The sequence below is a fragment of the Plecotus auritus genome, assembly GCF_963455305.1.
Source record: "Plecotus auritus genome assembly, chromosome: 8".
Lineage (NCBI taxonomy): Eukaryota > Metazoa > Chordata > Mammalia > Chiroptera > Vespertilionidae > Plecotus > Plecotus auritus.
In genome coordinates this window covers 152,417,142-152,442,091 of record NC_137782.1, presented here as the reverse complement: position 1 = coordinate 152,442,091, position 24,950 = coordinate 152,417,142, and the positions used below count along the sequence as shown (strand labels likewise).

Below are 24,950 nucleotides of genomic sequence, written 5' to 3'. Positions count from 1 at the left end.
TTTGGAGAAAAAAAAACTAATTTATTGACAACAAAACCCTTTTTTTTTTTTCCTTGAAATTTCATAGCTGCAGGCCCAGAAATACAAAGTCCCCAGAAGACTCTAAAAATGTGTTCTCAATTCCCTTTTATCTCCCACCCAGAGCTGAGAGAATAGCACCAACTGTGTCATATTAAACACATCTGCATCTAACGCTGATAAAAGTGCATGACCGAGGGAACAGATACGAATTGTTTTCAATTTGTTCAGATGGGATTGGTTAAATTTAACCTAATTAGACCAAATAATCAAAGCAGGTGTTTGTAAGTTGCTAATGTTTTCATTCTCTGTAATTGTTTGGCTATATTTCCCAGGAACTTAGTTAGGTAAAGGAAGTTAATATGTATAAAAATCATTGACCTTATATTTATTCATGTCACACATATATTATTCATGTTCTAGGCAGTACAAATACAAGGCATTGTTGAATACTTCTCACAGATTTTACCACTTAACCATCATCAACATCTAAACCGGCCTTTGGGAGGGCTTACATGACCTAACCTCCATTGTATACATACGAGCAGTAATAAATGAGAGTCTGTCTTCTAATCTTACACTGATCTACAAAGCACACTGACCAGGCATGTAGACTATTTAGGAATTCTGACTTCACGCGCACAAGCTGGTAACTTGTAAGGCATTTAGAAGAAAAATATTAACAATAAAAAGTCACATTCCAATTAAAACAAAATGTTTATTGCATTTGGCAAAATGATGAGATCTGAACTATAAATCCCAACTAACAAAGAAACCACAAAATACAGTCACCAGCAGCCTGGTCTTGGGAAGTGTTTTGTGCAGTGGCTGTAGGTCCACTTTCAAAAGGAAACAGAGCAGGTGCCTGCCCAGGAATGGTCAAGTTTTCTCTTTCTAGTAACTGCTCCAATCCTGGGAACACCTCACATTACTCCAGAGACCCTCAGGATGGGAGAGAGAAACTCAGGCAAGAAGGTCACCGTAAAAGCATGTGTTCTAGAACAGCGGTCGCCAACGGGTGGTCTGCGGACCACTGGTGGTTCGTGAGGTCCAAAAGGTTGGCAACGGCTGTTCTAGAAGCTCTTGTAAAGGGGATCCCTCTCTGAGGCCTGGGGGTCCTGCAGGAGGGGCAGAAGCCTAAGAAGTTATGTCAACAAAGAGGATTCTAGGGCACCCCTCCTGAGATAGTGAGTGGTTTTCTGACTCTGGCCCTGATAGGGTTGTGAGGCCACAGTGTAGGTGGCTGGAGAGCTCAGGCTCTGCTATCTTTTTTAATTTGTTACTTGTTTTTTTTTATTGATTTCAGAGAGGAAGGGGGGAGAGAGAGAGAAACATCAGTGATGAGAGAGAATCATTGATCGGCTGCTTCCTGCATACCCCCTACTGGAGATCAAACCCACAACCGGGCCATGTGCCCTGACCGGGAATCCAACCATGACCTCCTGGTTCATAGGTCGATGCTCAACCACTGAGCCACACCAACTGGGATCAAGCTCTGCTACCTTACCACATATGTAACATTAGGCAGTTTTCTCTGTGCCTCAGTTTCCTCATGTCTAAAATGAAGGACCATGCCTGGCTGGGTGGCTCAGTTGGTCACAGCATCATCCCATACACCAGAAGGTTGCAGGTTTGTTCCCTGATTAGGGGGAGTACAGGAGGCAACCAACTGATGGTTGGTTTGACTCTAAAGTCAATAAACATATCCTTGGGTGAGGATTAAAAAAATTAAAAATAAAAATAAAATAAAATGGCCCTAACTGGTTTGGCTCAGTGGATAGAGCGTCGGCCTGCGGACTGAAGGGTCCCGGGTTCGATTCCGGTCGGGGGCATGTACCTGGGTTGCGGGCACATCCCCAGTGGGGGGCGTGCAGGAGGCAGCTGATCGATGTCTCTCTCTCATCGATGTTTCTAACTTTCTATCCCTCTCTCTTCCTCTCTGTAAAAAAATCAATAAAATATATTTAAAAAAAAAATAAATAAAATAAAATAAAATGAAGGGCCACTAGTACCTCCTTCATGAATGCATGCAAAATGCTTGCATAGTGCTTGGCATAGTTAAGTGCTCAATAAATATTGGTCATATTATGATCTCTACAAGAAAGATGACATATATTTTTAATTTTTTAATTTATTGATCTTTAAAAAGAAAGAGGAAGGGAGAGAGAAAAATATCCATTTGTTGTTCCACTTATTCATGCATTCATTGGATGCTTTTTGTATGTGCCCTGACTAGGGATGGAACCCACAACCTTGGTGTATCAGGACAACATTCTAATCAACTCAGCTACCCAGCCAGGGACTATGAGAAAGATGATATTGGAAATGTTTCCTGAAAATGAGAATATGATGGGCATTCAATATATGTTTCAAATGTGATGTGGAATAGGATGGACAAATCCTTCTCCACCTAAAACATTTCTATAAAATTATGTCAATTCTTTACCTCTTTGGGATTAACTAATCCTTTTCATATATAGTTATAAAAGAAAGAACCAGGTTGCATAAAATTAGTACAATAGAGACTAGGAAAGAAAACCCCCTCACAAACCCACCAAGAGAACTTCAACTGAAAGTCAGAAAGTGCAAATAGGTAAGAGGCTTCTTTAAACACTTGGTAAAAGAAAATGTTCAATTCAATTGATGTGAAAAACACAAATTTAAGGGGTGTGGACACAAAAGAGAAATAGAAAGTCCATCTCTCAGAATAAGAGGATAAATATTTAGTCAAGATTCAGATAGAATTTCAGTAAACAGATATTTCACTGGAAAATTTCCAACCTCAGAGCAAATAATTTGAGATGGGTTTAAACTGAGAATGAAAGCTTTCTATTCCGCATCCCTGCCCAGGCCTGTAACAGCCTCTGAGTCCTGTGGCAGCAAGGCTTTTTCTTCCTCATCCCCCCAGCTCCAACCGGAGACTATAATTTTCTTTCCAGCAGGAAACTGATATATTCTAATGATGACAGCTGGATTCAGAAGAGGAAAAAGAATACAGGGGACAGAGAGTCCTCGTGGGTTTAAATCACTTTACAACTCAAAACAAAACCCCCAGATTTGGAATTTTTAAAACCTAGTTAATGGCTGAGAAAACCTCAAATGATTGGGAAGTTCTAAGATAAAAGTTTGAATTACACAAAACACATCATTATCTTAAGCTTTTCTAATCATCTTCTCTGCCTTTCCCCTTCACTGTTTTTCTCATTGTTTATGCCCCCGGCCCTTCAATGTAGTTCTAAGATATGTTAGAGGTAGGAATAGCCTTCCAAGGTCACTTACAAAATAATATTTGAGAGGATCTGGGTTTCCTCCATGCAAAAAAGTTTTTCCTGAAAGTGATATTTAAATCTCCTTCATATTTAGATACATTTACTGTTGAAATACATGTACACACACGAACAGAATTATATTGTGTAAAATTCATACAATGAGAAATCAGAGGAATGAACCTCCCTATAAACACACCATTATAAAACAACTACTTTTAGCAATATGTTGCCTTTTACTTTAGTCTGGTCCCCCACTCCTCACCACTCACCTCCCAAACTCCCAATACCGATGACCATAATGCCTGCACATATCTCTTTGACATTCCGAGAAGGAATTTTCTGTTACATTCTTTTTTAGTGACAAGAGGAACTGAGCTTCCTAAGGTTGCTAAGAATCCTATGAGGATGCAGGCATAGAGAGAAATGTCACCTCTTCTATGAAGCCCTTACTGTCCTTCCTAGTAGAAATGACCATTCATTCTTTAGTGCCTCGACTGTATTCAGTACACATTTCCTTTCTGTAACCCCTTATTGCAACTACTTATAAGCCCAAATTCATGTGTATCTCCAGAGGTAGGTGCTCAACGTGTCTGATGCTAGTTGTCATGTCTGAAAGAAAATAAATGAACACCAACAAAAAATGATCCTTTTCTAGATCAAAGGGGCAGGAGCAGACGGAATCAACTGGATTCCTGACATTCTATGCCAGGGATGCTGTGCCTCAGTGTGTTCCTGAGAAAGCAGGCATTTCTTCTTTCCTGAAAATGTTTAAGAATAGAAGGAAAGCCCAGCCAATGTGGCTCAGTGGTTGAGTATTGTGCCATGAACCAAGAGGTCGCCCATTCGATTTCGGTCAGCACAAATGCTTGGGTTTCGGGCTCATTCCCATCAGGGTGCATGCAGGAGGCAGCCAACTGATGTTTCTCTTTCATCAATGTTTCTATCTCTCTATCCCTCTCCCACTCTCTAAAAAACAATAAAAAAGTATTTAAAAAAAGAATAGGAGGAAAACAGTGAATGTGAGGGGTAGAGCATAATTCCGCTAGGCTGCAGGGGATTAGATTAGATGCATGGTTTCCAGGTCATGATAATGATGAAAATAATATTAACGGTAGCTAATATTAACTGAGCACTTATTCTGATGATGCAAAGCACATTCATTTTTGCAAAAATCCTCACTGGAGGATACCTTTTCCATTGATTTTTAGAGAGAGTGGAAGGGATGGAGGGTGTGGGAAACAGAGAGAGGGAGAGAGAGAAACATTGATGTCAGAGAGACACATGAATTGGTTGCCTCTCACACTCGCCCCAGTGGTATCAAGCCTGCAATCCAGATACCCTTGACCGGAAATCAAACGTGCGACACTTGGGTGCGAGGGCCAATGCTTTAACCATTGACCAACACTGGCCAGGGCTGCAAAGCACATTCTTTGGCTTACAAGGTAAACTATAATGCTATGATATTATTCTGAAATCATGTTGAAATCTACACATTGAAGTAAGTGATCACCTTGGTCGGTAATATACTTAACTATTGTTCAAATGGCCTTTGAAAACAATTTATGAAACACACAAGAATAGTTTTCATTATTTTAAGCTCACAAGTTTATTTTTACCTAAATAGTGCTATCCCTCTTAATCACCATTGTATTTGACATTTGGTTAGTTCTAAAAATCTAATTCATCCTCAAAGGAGGACAATTTGTTCTACTGTTTTGTGGATGTATTATATGAATACATGCCTTCACAGAGATAGACATAGATACATACACATACATCCTGTGGTTTATGAGGGTAATTCCCAAAAGACTAGACAAAAGCAGTACTTGTCCAACAGGAATATAATATGAGGCATATATGTAATTTTGATTTTCTAGTAGCCACATTTTTAAAAGCAAAAAGAAACAAGTGAAATTGATTTTAATAATACATTTGATTTAATCCAATATATAAAAAATATCATTCTGACTCATAATCAATGAAAAATCAATGAGAAATTTAACACTTTTTTTTCATACTAGGTCTTTGAGATTTTGTGTTTAATTTTATTCTTACAGAACATCTCAATTTGGATCAGTCACATCCCAAATGCTCAAGAGCCACATGTGGGCAGTGTCTGCCATACTGGACAGTGCAGGATAAAATATTTAGAGCTATGGTTGTCATCGAGTTTGGAGGAAAGGATGATTCAAAATGGCCAAAGTCATCTTTATAGAAGAGCTAAAGGACAGGCACTTGGAGAAGAGAGAGGGTATTTTACAACATTCAAGGGTTAACCCTTCTAGACAAGAAATAATGGTACTAAGTCAAGAAAAACTTAGTTCAAATAAACTAATAATTACAGTCAACCACACAACTCTGATAGGATGCCACTGATTGGACTTGTGAATAATATGCAACTCTTTCATGGCCAAGGCCCTTTAGATACTAAGCAGAGAAGTATTATAAAGCTACATGGAATCTGGAATTGAAATACAAAAATGTTGGAAACCCAAAACAACTTACATCTGGTAACATCTGGTTTATAATCTCTGGACCCCAGTTAGCTCAAGAGTAAAATAAAGCGGACACAACCCTGAGGTGTCTTATAGCTAGGGTGACCTATAATTTATTGTGCAAACCTGGACACTTTCAAGAGTAAAAGGGGGCACTATTAATAATTACGCTGGGACGAGAGGCATAAAGGAGGACTGTTTTACAGCCATAAAACTATATGATCCTATTCTACCAAATGGACACAACAGCTACTCCTGTGCAGGGATGTGGAGCTGATGAAAGTCCAGGCATGTTCTTATTACCTCTGCATGGCCAGGGGGGCTTTGTGAGCTAATATGCATTGATCCGGGTGAGGCGGTTTCGCACCTCCCCCTCAAAGTATTTTAACTTGGTTTGAATTTGGGAGCAGGGTTCCATCTGGACAGAGCTGGACTCTGACAGCCTGAATATATTTACTGAAGACAACAAATCATTGACAGACTAAATTTAACAGAGGAAAGGCCTGGCCTGCTTGTACTCAGAGTCTGACTCTGTAATTGTAGCCTCCTTCAGACAGGCCTAATCAATTAGAAGAGGCTGATTTTAACCAGTTGCAGGCTCGTTACCCTGCATTCCAGTTTGTGTTGACGAAAATCAGTTTCAGTCTGTGGCCTGGAACTCATGTACAGCACTTCCTGCGGCCTCTTACATAAACACATCAAAAAAATTTTTATTTGGAGTTGCCTTTCTCCCTTTTAAGAAAACCACTTTGTGAATCATGATTAAAATAGAACAATTGTATGTGGATCTGGGACCCATACCAGGAAACATATATGACCCAGGAACACATATAAAGTCAGAGCTTGAGGTAGCGAGGGGTGGATTTGAGACAGTCTCAAATATCCAGGCTCCAACATTAATGAGTCCAGCTCAGTTATCTCCACAAATGGAACAGAAAGAACTCTTATTGAAAATGATGACCTTTCAAAGGAAATGCATGAAATAAGAAAAAGCCAAGGCCTTAGAAACACAGAGGGTATCTGAGTAGATTCCACACTCTTCCCTGAAAGACCACAGAAAAAGTAAACAACAAACTTCCAACTAAACTAGGACATGTTTCCTTGAGAAGCTTCTATGAGGGAACCATATGACACTATGTTTAATTTCGATGTGTGGTTTAGTCTTCACAAAAGTAGAAGGTGGGGGAGTGTGTGGTAGAGTCACTCAAAACCCCACCTATATTTCAAAGACCTGTAACCATTCCAAAATATGATATAACTATGAATCATACCTGGCTGGTTGCCTTTTGTGGGTTTGTCAAGGCAGCGAGTCAACAGGAAGAGGATATCAATATACACAGCTCTGGTCACCAAACATGGATTTTGCCTAGAAAGGTAAAGAATAGAAAAATAAATTGATATTTTCTCTCCCTGAGGCCTAGGTCACAGAAAAGAGAAAAATGGGTATTTTTCTACCAGGCATGTCATGAGGCTTAGGGAGTTACAGCAAATGTTAGAAAAGAAGAGATAATCACCAATGGTGAGAACACATCAGTAAGTCAAGTGGGAAAAAGAAATCCTAAAGCATGTGGTGAAGGTCAGGCCTAGGCGTGTAGGAAACAGATAACACTTTACGCTCCGGCTACAAGTAAAATAAACTGAAAACAAACAAAAACCAATATTGTCTCTCAGTTATCTGAAAACAAGATGTGGTGGTGGGGAGGCCCATATTCTATTATTTTCTTCTTAATGAACAAATCTAGGGGGAAAACCATTGGTTATGAAGATCACTGGTGTAGCATTTTGGAGAAGGAAAATTGCACTCACATATGACAAACCATATCTAAGGACATAAAGGAACTAGCTGAAAAACAAACACACGAGAGCATTAACAAACACCAGAGCAGACATTCCTAATAAATGGAATATTTTCTTCTCTCAATAAATGGAGCAGTTCATTGTACAATATGACCCACAGGCTGGAACAAGTGAGTGGACTCGGATGTAGAGATCTAGATACAAAAGGAAGAATGGAGTCTTTCTTTTGAGAATGGCACTGCCCTGGCCAGGTAGCTCAGTTGGTTAGAGCGTTGTCCCGGTTGCAAGTTCGATCCCTAGTCAGGGCACATACAAGAATCAATCAATGAATGCATAAATAAATGGAACAACAAATCAATGTTTCTCTGTAAAAATCAATCCATCAATTAAAAAAAAAGATCAGCACTGAAGGTCCCTGGCTCTGAGCCTCAGTTCATCCTGACCAGGAAAAGGGCCCTAACCTCCTCAGTGTACTAATAATTCGGCACAAGTAGTAAAAACAGTAGGGACAGATCTGGGTTTGAGTCCTGGCTTTGCCATTTATCTCTGTGACCTGAATCAGACTCCTGACCTGTACAATGGGAACCCTAGTCACCTCTGTGAGTTACTATGAGTATGTGGTGTGGCAGAGCAAACTGGAATGCCCACCTCGGTACCCATGGCAGATGCCCCCTAAGCGTTCAATCCCTGCCCTTCTCTGCTTCTAACATGAGACTGGGGAATGGCACAAGTGTTCTGCCTAGTGGATTTCCATTTACTGATCCCGAAACCTTTCTTCTCATTCCCTGTGAATAAGTTTACCATTTCCCTGAAGTTTATTCCCACTCTGACCTGAACTGCCCTTATCTTAGGGCTGCCATATGTTTTAGCAAGAAAAGCAATCAGATACTTTTGATTTAAAACAAAACGGTCTTGTTTCAAGGTTTGACCTGCCTCATTTCTGTCTCACTGACTTGCTTCACCAACACTATCTGCTCGCTCCCTGGCTCCTATCCTGCCATCACTCCTAGTTTATATGTATACCTCATGTTTGGTCTAATTTCATACCTGCAGCTGGTTATTTTTTAAAAATTAGTTTTAAAAAATAGGTAACACATGTGCATGGTATAAAAATAATTCAAACAGTACAAAAGGACATAGTGTGAAAATTAGGTTCCTTTTCTATGCCCTCACCCTCTACCCGTAATCTGTTCCCTAAGGCAACCATTATTACTACTTAGTATATCCTTCTAGGAACATTCTGTTCTTTAACAAGCATCTATCTAGAGCTACCCACTTGTTTATTTTTACATAAATAGCGGTTTACTATGTATAGTAAGCCTAACTTAACACTGTCAATAGGTTCTGTGACTTCAAGTGAAAGGACATTTAACAAAACCAATTTGACCACAGGATAATTGATATAAACAAGAGTTAAGTTCCTACAACATCTCGTCAACATTATAACATGATGACATTGAAGGAAACCATGGTATTTGAGGACCTGCTATACTAACTTCTGAGCATTACTTTTTTTCACTAATATATTTTGGATATCATTCTATTAAAAACAGAGATTTGCCTCATTTTAAAAAAATGGCTGTAAACGGCTTCATTTCATGGATGTGCCAATCCCCCAATGAAATAATTCAGATTGTGTAAGATACTTTGCTGAGAACAATGCTGCAATAAATATACATGTACATCAGTTTTGTGCATATAAGAGGAGAAATTCCTAGAAGCTAAATTGCAGGATCAAAATATTTGCACATTTAAAATTTTGATTGATTTTGATAAGGTGCTCTCCAAAGAGACTGTACCAATTTACACTTTCACCAACAGTGTTTAAGAATTCTAGTTTCCCCACAACCTGGCCAACACAGTGCATTACTAAACTCTGACTTTTGCCAACATGGTAAGAGAAAAATATCTCATTGTATTAAATCGCAATCAGAATTATTTTATTACTAGAGGCCTGGTGCGCGAAATTTGTGCACAGGTAGGGTCCCTAGGTCTAGCCGGCGATCAGGGCCAATCAGGTTCCCCGCCTCCTGGCCTCCATGCCTCCTCTTTCCCTCACTCCCTCAGCGCCCCACCACCGCTGCTGGTCGCCTGCCATGTTCTGCACCTCCCCCTGGCGGTCAGCACACGTCATAGTGAGCGGGTGAACTCCCGAGAGGACAATTTGCCTATTAGCCTTTTATTATATAGGATAAGTGAGGCTGAATGTCACTTTACATGCTTTTCAAAAAAGATACTTCAAGTTTTTTTTTCTGTGAACTGTATCAAATTCCATGTATATTATGTTGTTGGTCTTTCCCTTATTGATTTGTAGGAACTCTTTGTATATAAGAAAATCTACTTTGTCACATATGTTACAAATATGTTTTTGCAGCTTATCACTTGTCTTTTAACTTTACTTATAATTTTATTTTGTAATTCAAGAATGTTTAGTTTTATGTAGTCAAATATATCAATTTTTAAATTTGTCTCCTGAGTTTTATGTCAAGCTTACAAAGTCTAACCCTTCTCCAAAATTTTATATAAATTTCCCCCCATAAATTTCTTCTAGTATCTTGCAGTTTCATTTTGTTATTCTTTAATACTTTTACCTATTTGAATTTTTTACCCCTAATCCTTCTCCTACTTTTTATCTCTACCTAGTTACCCCCAGGTCTCTCAATCATGACTTCCTAGCCTTACTCTTCCACCCACTATGAAAAGCCCACAGTCTATGAAAACTTCTTTAATGATATCATTTGCAATTCTAGCATTTCCACTGTTTAACAGGTAGGACTTTCCCTGCCAAATAAAGGGCTACTCAGAAAGAAAGGGAGAAAACCCCTGCAGGGGTTAATGAATCATCAGATGTCTAGCACAGGGCGAGGAAATGGCCTGCAGAGAGCAAATGAAATGCCTCCTGAGCCTCCAGCTTTAAGCTAGGTGCTGGGGGGAGATGCACATGAGATAATTTCTGACCTCAGAGAATGTTGTCTAGTTATATGGAGACAACTATAAAGTCAAACTTTGGGAGAGGATATAAGGAGTTAAGAGCAACAACAAATCAGGGTGGACTGGAGAAATGGAATGGGTTTATGAAGATGTAACTCCAGCTGGGCCCTGAAAGATGGGGAGAATTTAGACAAAGTTGATAAGGAAGGTTATGTTGAGAAGGGGCAATAGATGTGGAAAGGCATTAGTCTGGCTTGGCTAGGGACCTGGGACACCAGATTGGGAAAATGAGAGGATGTATTGAGAAGGAGGGAACAAGAGCAAGGCAAGCCAGGCTTTCAGAAGGTGGGATACTTCGTGTTGGCTGGATGCTTCTCATGTAAAACATACTTCCTGCTCCCAGGTGGCCTCACAGGCATAGCTTCGCACCTGGATGTTCCTGTCTGTGGAACCATGAAGGGAAGTGTTGAGGGAACCGGTTTGATTTTCAAGTCTGATGAGGAGCTTAGCTTCCAGGAGATTTTTAGCGAAGTTAATATATTTTTTAAATTTTCTAAACGAGTAGGGGAAGGTTTGGCAAGCTTTAAAGCCCGCTGCCAGGCTGAGGTGTTCTGCATCTTCTCTGGACCTGGCACAGGCTGGCGACCTGCGACCCTGCAGGGGCAGTTCTGACTGCTCCCATAACTGTGAAGCTCTGGCCATCTGAGGTAGTCAACGAGATCATGGGAGGCTCCCTCTACTGCTGCTGCTTTCGATTCCAGGGAACAGAGAGGATCTGGGCCACAAAGGAGTCCATCCATGGCTTCTCCTCCGAGGCTGACTCAGAAAGAAATCCTGGCGCACAGCCACCGAGCATGGCTCCACCCTGGAGCCCTGCCACGGCCACAACCACAGCCACATAACATCCCCGTCTGGAGTCAGAGTTGGGCTTCACTCTGAACTGGCTTCTAAGTCAGGAAAATAATTTTTTCTCCCTCTTTTTCTCACTCTTCCTTGGTGTTTGTTCTGACTTGGAAATGGTACACTGTGAGTTCAGGGTGAGCCAGAGGTTTGTTCTCGGTCTGTCAAGCCACTTTGATGATGGGAATAAAATCCTGGGAAGAGCAAGCCAGCTGGACAGGAAACCAAGCCACAGGGTTTTGGTGGGCTTGGGGCTTTTTTCTACCCCCAAATGGAAAAACCCTGGCACGGGGCATGGTATAGTGAAGATTTAGTGTTTTTAAAAAAGCTGAAGTGGTCTGGGTCTAACAGATGGGCTGAAAAATAGCATAACAGTGGCTTTAGAAGGAGTAGCAGGAATCAGGTACTATGAGGACTGAGTTTACATATCTAAAATGAAACAAAGGGCCTGTTATGAAACTTGCTTTCTTCCACTTTTTTTTTTTTTTTTTATCATTTGTCTCCTGACAAAAATCTGCCCAAGAACCTGATTAATATGTTTCTGCCTTGGGAAATCTCTGAACTTCATTAAACCTCCTGCCCTCTCTCCTGGATGTTGAGGGGAGGCAGAAGGCAGGGCAGAGAGCAGGGCTTCCCAGACACGTCCACAATGGCCCTAGTGTCTGGGGGACAGCAGGAGCTCTTGGGAAGTCTGTGATAAATTATTCACTTCTCCTGTCCCTTCCGGAATCCCAGTGGCTGCAGAGCTTTCTAACTGAGGACCATTCATTCAGAAAACATTTACTAAGAGGAGACTAAGAGCCAGGAATAGTGCCAGTGTTTGGAAACATGAAGATGAAATGAATCACTGACACAGTCACTGCCCTCAAGGAACTTAGAGTCCTGAATAGTGTTTTTCAAACTGTAGGTTATGGTCCATTTTGCTGATTATGAAATCAACTAGTGGGTAGTGACCAGCATAAGAGGGAGAAAAGAAAGGAGGGAAGGGGAGGGAGGAAGAAAGACGAAGGAGAGAGCAAACTAGGGAAGGTAGGAAGGAAAAAATATAAACAGAGTGCATCAAACTAATAAAGGAATTGTTTCCTTCACTTATAAAGTCCTTACCAGAATGAATTTTTAATAAATTTACATGTAAATAATTTATGAAAAGCAATTAATTTTAAGTAAAAATACTGATCGATTTGTTCTAACTCCTTTATTTTTCTTTTTAAAATATATTTTATTGATTTTTTACAGAGAGGAAGGGAGAGGAATAGAGAGTTAGAAACATCGATGAGAGAGAGACATCGATCAGCTGCCTCCTGCACACTCCCCACTGGGGATGTGCCCGCAACCAAGGTACATGCCCTTGACCGGAATCGAATCTGGGACCCTTCAGTCCGCAGGCCGACGCTCTATCCACTGAGCCAAACCAGTTAGGGCTCCTTTATTTTTCTTTTCCAGGTAATAAGCCACTCTGCATTATACTGAATGGTACCTATAGGGTTATGCTTGGTATCCAAAATGATGATGGATGTGTTGAAAGAGAACATTCCTGAAATTAAATATGCTAAATCTTGAGTAAATTCCCTTTTTGCTGCATTTTTTAGACTGTTTTTAGCCTTATATAAACATTAAAATTTCAAACTGTGCAAAATTTCATGAGTGTGTATATACATATTCATATATCCACACAGCACATAGATACACATTAGGTCACATATAAGATGTATTTTTTTGTTGTGAATGGCCATTAGAAAAACTTGAAATCCACTAGTTTGGTGGGAGAAACATACAATAAACACATCATACTAGAGTGTGATGGGTGCCCCGAAGGAGGGTGGACAGAGTGAAATTAAAGATGGTGGAAGAGGAACTGTGTGGTGTACCTGGGTGAGTCAGGAAGTGACTTGGCAGAGAGCTGGAGAACGAGGGAGTATCGGCAGAGTGACCACAGCAGAGGAAGCACAATGTGGCCAAAGGCTTGGGCACATGGCATATTTGGAGAATAACAAGAAGTGCAAAGGGGAAGGACAGCAGAAAATGACAGAGGATGAGTAAAATGCCCCAAACAGGAGAGCTTAGGAGTGACCTTTAAGAGCTCCAAAAACTCCAAGGGGGTAAAGTCCCCATTGGGACCCCCTCAGCCCAATTCACATTGGAGAGCTGGGATCCCCACTCACTACTGTGAAGCATGGTGGGCTCCCTGGAAGGGACAGACTACACTCTTCCAGAAGAATGCACTGCCCTCGTCAGGCTGCTCGTGTCTGTTAAGGTCACTAAACCAAGTGACCACACCTGGACTTCCACAGAGGCAGGGTCTGAGGTCATTCCAGTCCCCAGGGAACTACTCCCCTAGAATCATGATTAGACTCATGGCTTAATTTTATTAACCTAGAAACACTGACTGAGCACCATGAGGGATATCCTACTTGGGACAGAAAAGGAGGGAGAGGACAAAGTTCTGGCTTTGCAAAGCCTATGGTCTCCTGTGTGTGTGTGTGTGTGTGTGTGTGTGTGTGTGTGTGTGTGTGTGGTGTATGTGGAGAAAAACAAAATACACAAAAACCATCAGAGGGAATGTCATTAGGGAGGGGTTTAGAGACAGGGGAGGATCTGGCCAGTGAAAGGAAAGAAGGGATTCTAGCAGGAGAGTTATCAAGAGCAAAGATACTCAGGTGGGGGCGTGCCACATGCAGGGAAGAATGATGACCAGAAAATCAAACAGGTGCAACTGCCAAGCCTGATGGCTCAGAATGACCCTGGGTCTCAAGTCCTAGCAGGAGCTCATCACAGCCCATCGTAGGCTCATCCTCTAGTCTCAGCTCTACACAGGCCCACTCCTACTCACATCTCCTCTGTTCTCAACTAAAAGGGGCAAAAAGCATGGGTAGCTTCTCACCACACAGCCAGCAGAGGAGTTACTGAAGCTATGTTATGGGGACCACCCCAGGCCTGAAACAGGATGGCAAGAAGAGAACCAGAAAAAGAGAGGCAAACTGGGTGGGCAATAGGAGAGAGAAGGCAGATGAGAAGTGGGGTGAGGGAAAGAGAAAAAGAATGATCGAGGGAAAGGGTGGTAGAGGGAGAGGGAAAGACAGTCTATAACAGGTTCCCATGAACCCTACCACTTGACAATGTCCAGTCACCATTTCCTTTTTTAAAACTCAGTCAAGCCCAGCTGGCATGGATCAGTGGTTGAGCATAGACTTCTGAACCGGGCGGTCACAGTTCAATTCCCGGTTGGGGCACATGCCTAGGTTGTGGGCTCCATCACCAATGTGGGGTGTGTGGGAGGCAGCCAATCAATGATTCTCTCTTATCATTGATATTTCTATCTCTCTCTCCCCTCTCCCTTCCTCTCGGAAATCAATTAAAAACACACACACACAAAACTCAGTCATGCCTGTCCTCTAGGAAACAGCCTCCGAGGGCAATCTGAATGGCTGACTTGACAGAGGACATCGTGCTGACCTTCCTCTGGTCTCCCAGAGATCCCGCTGCCATCTCTGTAGTGTAGGCAGCTCAAGTCTCTGCAGTGGTAGCTGTCCACAGGCCAGACGCTGCCTCTCCTTCCATTTGGTTATAAAAGGAAGAGCTGCTGTGGTTAGGAGCCAGGAGGTACGTCTTTGATGCAGGCCACATTCAGTCACACAAATGTGGAAGTGTAAACTACACAAAGAGAACCCCTCTCTCCCTTCTGATTTCCATTTTTACCACAGCCCACAGCCAAGCAACAATCATATGGCATTCTTAGAGAAACAATAGGGGATTTGTTTAAACCGAGATGCCAAATGGTCATGAATTGCAGAATATATATTTTTAAACAAGTTATTTTCCCCCACTGTAACATCCAGAATTTAGATCTACACACGGGGCCAGCTGGCAGTGGCATGCCGGGCCTGGCTGGCTACCGGGGTCTGCTCATTTACCTTGCCCTCCCTGGGGCGGGGGAATGGCAAAGCTGCATTTGTAGGTTATGCTCCAACTTCCACCCAGCCTTTCTTGGTCTGGAGCTTTTCAAGTGTTTATACTCACAACCCACACGTATAAGCTGCCTGGGAGCCCTCCTACTTGGATTTTCCTTTTAAAGTGAAGCCATGTTCGTGCCCTGCTCTGGTGGTTGACCAACTTATAGGGAATTCTTACTGAGCTGCCATGCACAAAGCAAGAAACAGGAGCTGTGAGTCTGTCCAGGAAGGAACCCAGTGTCCCAGCCATGCACTAGGGAGCACCAGTGGCTTCCCCAGGAAAAGCAGTGTTTACTCCTGGGGGATGGAGTCTGGAAACAGAGGGCCTTAACCACGTTACCAAAGTTCCGGGTTCCCCTCAGCCTGGCCCAGGCAGCCTGCAGGAAGTACTGCTTGGATCTGGGTTGGAGTCACAGCCGCTCTGTTTCCCTGGGAATGCCACTGCCCATGAGGAGCCCACAACCTCAATGCCCAGGCTTTGCCTTTCCCCCCAGTTGGGGTCACCTGCTTTTTCTGAGGGCCCCCAGGGAGCCTCCCACACCCTAGAGGCCTCATATTTTTCCATAGTTCTATGGGGCATCTTTTTCTCATTAATGTACTAACACTCAAGTATGTGCAGAGAATGAGGAAAAAGAGACCTTGTGTGGGACTTGGGATTTGTTCAAAGCCTGGGGAAACCTTTTTAGAGGGTGTATGTTTTTTATTCCTTTTATGAGAGATGCATGTTTCCCCCCCTCTGTGACTTGTTTAAAAGTAAAGTTTAATATGCTGCCAGAGAAATTGCTGGTTAATAACTTAATAAGCTATGTGCTAGGAATTATGGGAGAAAGTAGTATCCAAGAGAACTTTTATTATACAGTTTGGGGCTTGGAGGATATATAGCTTCAGTTATTATATAAAATGCTAACAGAAGCCCCCTTTCTTTTCAAACCTTACTTTCTCTCCAGGATTATAAAAAAGATAAATAAGTGAGGTGAATGAAAACTTCTAGAAGCTTCCTGAGAAGGTGAGAATTTTTTTTTAATCCTTACCCAAGGATATGTTTCCATTGCTTTGTAGAGAGAGACGAATTGGGGAGTGGGGGCAGAGAAAAACATCATGTAAAAGAGAAACATTGATCGGTTGCCTCCGGTACACGCCCCAACCGGGGATCAAACCTGCAACCTAGGTATGTGCCCTGACCGGGAATTGAACCCGCAACCTTTTAGTGTATGGGATGATGCTTCAACCAACTGAGCCACCCAGCCAGGGCAGAAGGTGAGAATTTCAAACAGCATAGTCAACAGAACTGTGCTAATGTGAACCTGGCAAAGTATACACTTGGACATTAGCCTTGGCCATAACAGTAATAATGATAATAGTGTCAACTTCACTTATTAAAAGTTTTATCTTAAAAAAAGATTCCTGTTTTATCTTTATAAGAAGAAAAATATTATTAAAGGGCATTATTATTCCCATTTTCACAAATCCACAAAGCAGCTCATACAGCTCAAGTGACCTACCCAAAATCAGGGCAACAACCAAGAATAGCATCAAGGCTTTCCAGACAAATTGTATCTGCGTGTCCCAAACACAATCAGATGAAAAGTGAGACGCTGTGCCAAACAAGTGTATTTTGGTTTGCAGCCTCATGCTCCAGTGTTATGTCCTGGTAGCCAGGCTGGTGAAGGGCAAGGCTCCGAGCACAGCTGCTTCTGTGAGGTCAACACAAAGGCCTATTTTCAACATGGCCGATGATGCTGATAAAGATTTAATTATTTGACAATAGATATTTCCATGTCTAGCTCTTTTATACTTTCATACCCATTATTCACTATGTCCCTCTCTGCCCTCATTTATTTCACACTGTCATTTTAGAACATTCCACTTTACAGATAAAAACTAAGTCCCCCACCCGACCCCAAATTATAGGCCACACATCACTGGTTAAATAGCTGAGCCGGGACCAGAACCCAGACCTGCTAATCTCGAGTGTACTCTGCCTCTCCTCAACTTCAGAAGTTGCATTCACAGGCTAGAGGCTTCCCACCCACTGAGTGCCTCTCCAAGTGACCCTCTCTGTAGTCACCCAGGAACAGAGGGCCTTGGGCTGATGAGGGTTCCTTCTGGTTCAGGGATGGAGCCCTGGAAGAAGCTCCTGAAGTTGAGTGGGCCAGTCCTTTGGTCAAGGAAGTAGGGCATCACTAGCAGGAGGACAGAAGGCTTTGGAGGGTCTCTCTCAAAGCCACTCCCTTGGCCCATTCACATAACACCAGCCCACATGCCCCACAAGCCCTCCTGGAGGTAGCCTGAAGCCTGGCCATGCAGGGCAAATATACTAAGGCTGAGTCAGCTCATAGGAGAGCGGGGAAGCAGGAGGCCAAATGAGGCCTAAAGAAGCCCTCCTGCCACGTCTGGGTGTCACCTGAAACCTGCACACAGAGTTACTGACTTCAGTTAAAGGTACTGTCTCCAAAAGACCACTAGTGAAAAAACAACTGTATGACCCAGGAGAATGAATTTATTTACATATTAGGACTTAACATGTTAGCATGATTTGTTGGTCAGATCAAGCAGCAGCCTGAGAATGGCAAGGTCTAGAGCAGCTGTCACCAACTGGTGGTCCGCGGACCATTGGTGGTCCGTGAGGTCCGAAAGGTTGGCGATCGCTGGTCTAGAGCATGAGTCCCTGCCCAAGGAGGGCAGCTCTGGAGAGAGGGCCTTGGGCAGCCCAAGGCATGGGTTGCAGTATTTTCTATGAGGATGATCAACCTGCATGGAGGAAGAAAGTGGATCAAGAGGCAATCTACATCCCTAACTTGGGCCATCTCCAGGGCCAGCCACATCTGACAAGTAGGAAGAAATCACCTGCTCCTTGTGTTTATTTCCTTATCTACAAATACTGGTTTGGATTAGATCCTAGTTTTGAAATAGGGAGTCAGAGTGCTACGCTTAGTCTCTTTTGGGGCTACCAATGGCCCCCCTCCCAGCCTGTACCATATTTCCCATCTCTTTTATCTTCAATATCTTGAACTTCCCCTTAAGTTTCTGTTTGAAGAAAGGATTCCACTGGATTAGATGATCTCTACATTCCCTTTCCTGCTATAAATTCTTGGTTCTATGGTCCTCTTGGTAATTTTGAGAACATGTATCAAGCAGCATCTCTAGTCCTATTACCTGCTGTCCAGGTAGGCAACAGGGGTTTCCAGGTTTCCCTGTTAGGGACTTCTGTTGACCACTAAGAAGGGCTAAAATTTTTGTTGGTCATGGGAGAGGCTGGAAAAATTTAATACACTCCTCAGGGTATCTTATGTGTATGGAGATAGCAGCCTATTTGCCAGTATTAGCCTGAGTTTATTGACTTCCTTTTAAGTCTTGGATCAAGTCCAAATTCCTCTGGCTGACATTTAAGGCCTGCCACAACCGGTCTCTTATCAGATCTTGTGCTGCTTGCCAAAACACACCATGCTTGTCTCCTTCAACTCTGTCTCCTCACTGGCCCACAATATAGCACATGCATTCTCTACAGTATGACATCACACGTGTTGTCCACCATCTTGAAATGCTCTTTCCCACCACTTTTGGTTTTTACAAATCACACCCATGCTCTAAGAACCATCTCAAACACTACCTAACCTAGCAAGCCTTCCCTGACTATCCAAGTCCACATTCTTATCTGAATTCTTATGCTTATTATATGTACTATGGAATTAGAACTTCTACAAGGACATCAATGTTGGTTGTTTCACATGGATAAGCTTTCTTTTCAACTAGTTTGGAACATAACTAAGCTCTGATAATAGAGACTCCATTATATATGTCTAAAGTGGTTCCCACAAGCTGAGCACTATACTAAGATTCCTTCCTGTGTACTTGGGCAATGAGACCAGCATAATTTACTTAGCAACACAGGTTCTAGACCGGTATAACCTCACTCATTCCCCAATCTAAGAAAAGTAATCTTTTCTAACAGTTGAATCTCACCAAGCCTTTAAAGACTCCTTCCTCCTCCTAGAAGACTTCCTTGATATTCCAACCCCCACAAGCTGGCTCCTGTAACATACTCTGGCCTCATGCCAGCATTTAACAAATTCTTACTTATTTACAGTAATTAGATCCATACCTGTCTTATATACTCGGTTTTTGAAGTAGGGACAATATTCATCTCTATATTCCCGACTGTGCTTTGCCTTGTACTGTTTGTGAATATGAATTGCCTTTAATTAATTGGGAATGGCTCAATAAAGGTAACCAAGCTATTGATTTATCAAAAAGATGTAACTTGTTACATGCTAAAGGAAAAACCTCCACTATATTAGAGTTTTACATAATATTATGAAAATGTGTTGAAGACACTTCAAGCCTGTACTCCCTTAAAAGCTGGGCAATGACAACATTGCACGTATCTTCCAACAGCAATACCCCATTAAGCCAAGAGCTACAAGTGGAGCAAAACAGATAATTTCTGAACTAATTACCATCTCCAGGTTAGGTGTGCAGATTTCTATATTCAAAAGTAGAAAGCACCAGCATTTGGTGCTTGATGTACAATGCATTAAAGGGTTATTTTTATTTCTTACTGCAGTGTAAAGAAAATTTGATCTTGGGCAACCTGCTCAAAGGCTCAGTTTAATATATTGACCACTTCTGACTGCTCTTAACCAACTAGTTTCCATAAGCTCAGCCTGTCAACAAGAAATACCTCATATATCCTCAAGCTTCACTTCTTCTCAAACAGCTTATTTCTTCAAGACTTGACATTTTTTATTTTTATTGATTTTTTTTTTTTTTTTGAGAGGGAGAGGTGTGATTTTGCCTGTGCCCATCGGAGATCGAAGATCGGACCTACAACCTGGATATGTGCCCTGACAGGAAACTGATTGACCAGGAATCGAAGCTGCCACCTCTTGGTACATGGGATGATGCTTCAACCAATTGAGCCTCACGGGCCAGGGTGAGACTTGACATATTTTTAAAAGGACTATGTAATGAAAATGTTTTTCACCTTGTCCATTGGTTTGGGTTAAAATATGCTAACTTAATGTTTCTCTCTGTTTTTAAAAAATACAAACAGGATCTCATTCCGAGATATCATGACCTTAAACATTCCTGCGAAGTCTGAAAGGGAAGCAAACAAATGTCAACAAGCTTGGGTCTAAAATACACCAACTTCATTTCTCTCATCATTCAAATATGCATGAGGCTCAAGGAGACTTTGAATGGGCTGAGTTTGAGGATTGAAGAGGGGTCCTAATGCAAATCTCCCTCTCCAATAAAATCTGGAGGGATTGAAAGAAAAGCAATTTTAAAAAGGGAGTGGAGGGGAATACTGGGAAAACTTTTATTTTGATAAAAAAGAAAAAGAAAGAGTAAAGAAGAAGCAAACCAAAAGCAAAACCCAACCCCCAGCAATGCCTGGAAACTTGCTATGTAACTAACCATCCCTGTTCAGACTTGCTTCCCTTAAAGTATTGGCAGGGACCACAAATGATAGCCTTAAAATGCCACATGATCATCTGAATATTTTAACAATCCTTCTTGACTGGATTCATTTCAACGGCATGGGAGTAACAGCAACCTGCAGCTGTGGCAAAGAACAGAGGGCTCTATTTCGAGTGGAGGAGTTACGATAGAGGGACTTTTCCTTTGGGAGGGGACCAGGCCAAGAGACACGAGGGATGTGGGAAGGGCTAAGGGACAGTGGGAAAATGGAATCAGACCTTAACCCCAGTATTTCTGCCTGGGAAGTGCAGTCTCTTGTGTGAATAAATCTGGTGGTTAGAAAATAAATGCTGTCTTCAGCTGTAAAGCAAAACAGAATCCTAAACCAGAACTTCTGCAGCTGGCCACAGACCCCCCTGGGGAAGAACTAGGATTGCCACACAAAAGCAAGCCCTAGCTTTGTCTCTATAAGCATTTTTTTCCATACACATTTAAATCCACAGGCCCTCAAGGGGCAGACCACTCAGCTTAGTGGGAATCAGTAAGTAAGAGGGAAAATAGGGAGAACAGATGAGAGGATGGATGAGAGGATGGACAGGGAAGGACATGCAGAAGTGACCGGAAGTCTATATACTGGGGCAATGAGGAGCTTGTGGAGGGAGTATCAGGAACACTGAGGGAGAAGCTGTAGATGAAAGGAGATGGATCATATAGTTAATAATTCTTGCAAATAAGAACTAACTTGGGGTAACAAATCATTAGGTATAGTACAAAGATTAGGTCTTCAACAAACATTAGCTCCCTCCACCATCTCTTCCCCTGCATCAGCACTGTTTTATTCAAAAACTTATTTCCCAAGGTTGCTTTCCTTGTAACCTTCGGACTTGTTCTTATAGTCCTGAGAGCCTGTTTTTCTCACCAGAATATCAGGCTGTTATTTTTCAAAATGATAAATACTTACTGCATGCCAACAAAGCACTGGTTCTACCCCAGGCACTGAGGCCACTGGGATGGCTGCCCAGACAAGGGAGTGTGAACTCCCTAGGAGAGCGCTAGGGTCATGCGGTCCCTCAATGCAGGTCATCCCAGGTGGATGGGAAAGAATTCTGGGATGACCCCTTCAGTAGCTCAGTCCTATCCTGTGGCTCCAAGCTCCAGTCACAAGCCCTTGAGAATGAGGGTGTAAAGGTAGGGAATACTTCAAAGAGGGGGCTGAATGATCACAGTACCTGGTACTCTGACCCTTGGCCCTCAAAATACATACTGTGTCCCCAAACCAGCAGCACTGGAATCGCCTGGAGCTTGTCAGTAATGCAGGGTCTCAGGCCCCATCCTAGACTGACTGAATACGAGTCTTCATTTTAGGAGATACTTAGGTGATTCATGTGCATACCACCGTCTGAGAAGCACTGCTCTAAAGAATGCTTAAGTTAACCGCCATTCAAAGCCTTGACATAAAAACACTGTCTGGACAGATGGAGGAAATGTGGCCCAATACAAAGAGCCCAACAAGGAGCAAGGAGCTAAGTCCTCAACAAATGCTTGTTGTTGTCAAGTACCTGTGTGAGACGGGCAGTTCCCCTGACCTCTCTGGGCTGCCCTTTCCCATATGCACGGGGATGGGAGTAGACTACAATAACCTTCAAGATTCTTTCAGTGCTAAAGTTCTAGGCCTATGTTTCCATTTGACAAGACTCTATTTTGTTGCCCTTGCTACAATGAAGTGGTGGTTTAAATAAACACTTGTAGTATTTAATATGCTCAATAAGTATTTGTTGAATGAAGTGATGTAAAAATCATCTATTCTATTTAAGCATCACCTCAAAAAATGAAAATGGGCCATGAACTTCCAGGACAATCAACCACAAGAGAGTATCAGATTTAAATGGTATTTTTAAGAGCAATTGACTCTTAAATAACTTAGGTAACCAACCTCAGAAATCCACCCATATATGAAACAATAGTATGGCCCTCACACTGGCACATCTGTGGAACTAAAGTTTTAATGGCTACATCTCCTGGGTAGCAGGCTAGAAAAACTGTCAATCCATCTTTCTCCAATGAATCATTGGTCTCAGAAGAAAAATACAAGTGCCCTCTAGCATGACTGCTATTTTACCCAATACTCATCCTTGACCCCCTCCCTCAGGATGATGAGAGACACAAGAATGCACAAGAAAACATCAGCGGTTCTCAATCTGACTGCATTTTAGAATCTCCTAGAGATTGGGCAACATGCCTAAAACAAAACAAAAAAAATCAAAGGACTTGGCATCTGTAGGTTTAAAAACCTCTGGATGTCTGTAAAATTAGACTTATATTAACTTCTCTTCCACATTTTATACTTGACCAATTTTCTATGATAAGCATATACAACACTGACAATCAACAACAACAACAAAAAAGAGTTAGTAGGACATGTCTTTCTTCCTGTTCATCACATCATTCATTGTATAGTCTGGTAGTCCATTTAGTTCACCACATTTATTAAAATAAAGCACACCCACACTTATTTTTTTTTCTTTTTATAACTGAAGGAAACACTAGATAACCAAATTGACATCTAAAAAATGTTAAGTCCAATATAACAGTAATTTTCTCAAAGTAAATAAATCTTTTCTCCTCTTAGTCCTGCTTGTCAGGGCTTTTATTATTATTATTATTATTGTTGTTGTTGTTGTTATTAATCCTCACCTGGGATATTTTTTCCATTGCTTTTATAGAGCGGAAGGGAGGGAGGGAGGAAGGGAAGAGAGAGAGAGAGCGAGGAAGAGAAAGAGATGTGAGACACATTGATTGGTTGCCTCCTGTATGCATCCTGTAACCCAAGTATGTGCCCTTTGGTGCCTGGGTTGATGCCTAACCACTGAGCACACCAGCCAGGGCTTGACAAGACTTTAAAAAAGTCCCTCCTATTCAGGCAGAGCCTATGATCCAGCTGGGACAGTGGAGCTGGAGCCTGCGAACAGCCAGGGTGGCAGACAGGCCGTGATCTGGGACTGTGCTGACTCCTCTTCTGGGACACCCACAGCCAGCCTCTCTGGGACAGCGGCTGACCCATTCTCACTGTTTCTGATCTGGATCAGCTTAGTTTTCCTCCAATAGATGGTAAACTGCCTTCACACCATGAGAGAGACAGTAAACTGGATTGAGGAGGGAGGAATGGAGGAAAAGGGGAAGGAAGGGACTTGCAGGATTAATGAGCTGATTTCTATAAAGACTTTGACATCTTGGAATGAAAAGCGGCCTGTAAGAGCAGAAGCCCAGTCCTCGGCTCAGGCCATGTTGCCAGCTGGCCATTCATCACCCCAAATTCCCCAACAACTCCATGGCTATTGCTTAATCACCTCATATAAATCCCTATTAATCTTGCAAAGTCAAAACAGAAATATATGACAAAAGTCTTTATTTTATGTGCCCCAATTTCAGGGTCAAAATTTTAAAAACTGAATTGGTTATCCAACAGCTCCAATGAACTTAAAAACACACTCTCTTCTTTCGGCATAAAAGGACAAATAAATGACATCCTTGCTAATGTTTTTGTACTTATTGGACTGAATGAACTCAGGCTGATGATCAAATAGAGGGGGAAAAAGGTGTTGGTGCTAACATTTAAACCAACTTTTTTTTCTCAATTAACATTAATGTTTCATAGTTTATATCAAAAGATACAGAAAGTCCTTAGGAGGCACAAAGGAACATTGATTCCTCTTTCATGTGTAAACTGTGAGGGACATAAAGGATCCTCTTCAGCAGAGGAAGCTGGAATACTGTGCACTGTAACGTCTTCCCCGGGAAAGGCAGGTGAGAATGTGAAGACAGGGTTGGCTTTGAGAAGGGCCCACTAGGACCCAGAGCTCATGTGAGCAAGGAGCTATAAGTGCAGACAGACACCTCCTGTAGCAACACTCTCAAGAGGACCTCAGGGACAGGGCAGGCGTGTGATAGACTGAGGCTTCATCACTTATATCCTGTTCTATACTTTCTTATGCAGGAACCTCAAGGTTACTGTGACAATGGTATGAATAATACAGAAAAACTGATCCATGCCTTTGGAATGCATTGTGTTCTGGCAATGTGTTTTCCTCCCAAACGTTATTTTAGGCCCTGAACACATGCTGGTTAATATGGTAAAAGTGTGTTGGGTAGTAAGAGGAAGCCTGGTGTTA

General features: G+C 42.1%; 1 protein-coding gene across 1 annotated transcript in view; it reads right to left on the bottom strand.

Moving 5' to 3' along the window:
• Positions 1-24,950, bottom strand: part of THADA (THADA armadillo repeat containing) — a 316,640-nt gene that overhangs the window by 69,953 nt on the left and 221,737 nt on the right. The window contains exon 31 of the mRNA XM_080685255.1: positions 7,054-7,148. Coding sequence (XP_080541381.1) covers positions 7,054-7,148 — 95 coding nt within the window. The remainder of the gene's footprint in view (positions 1-7,053; positions 7,149-24,950) is intronic.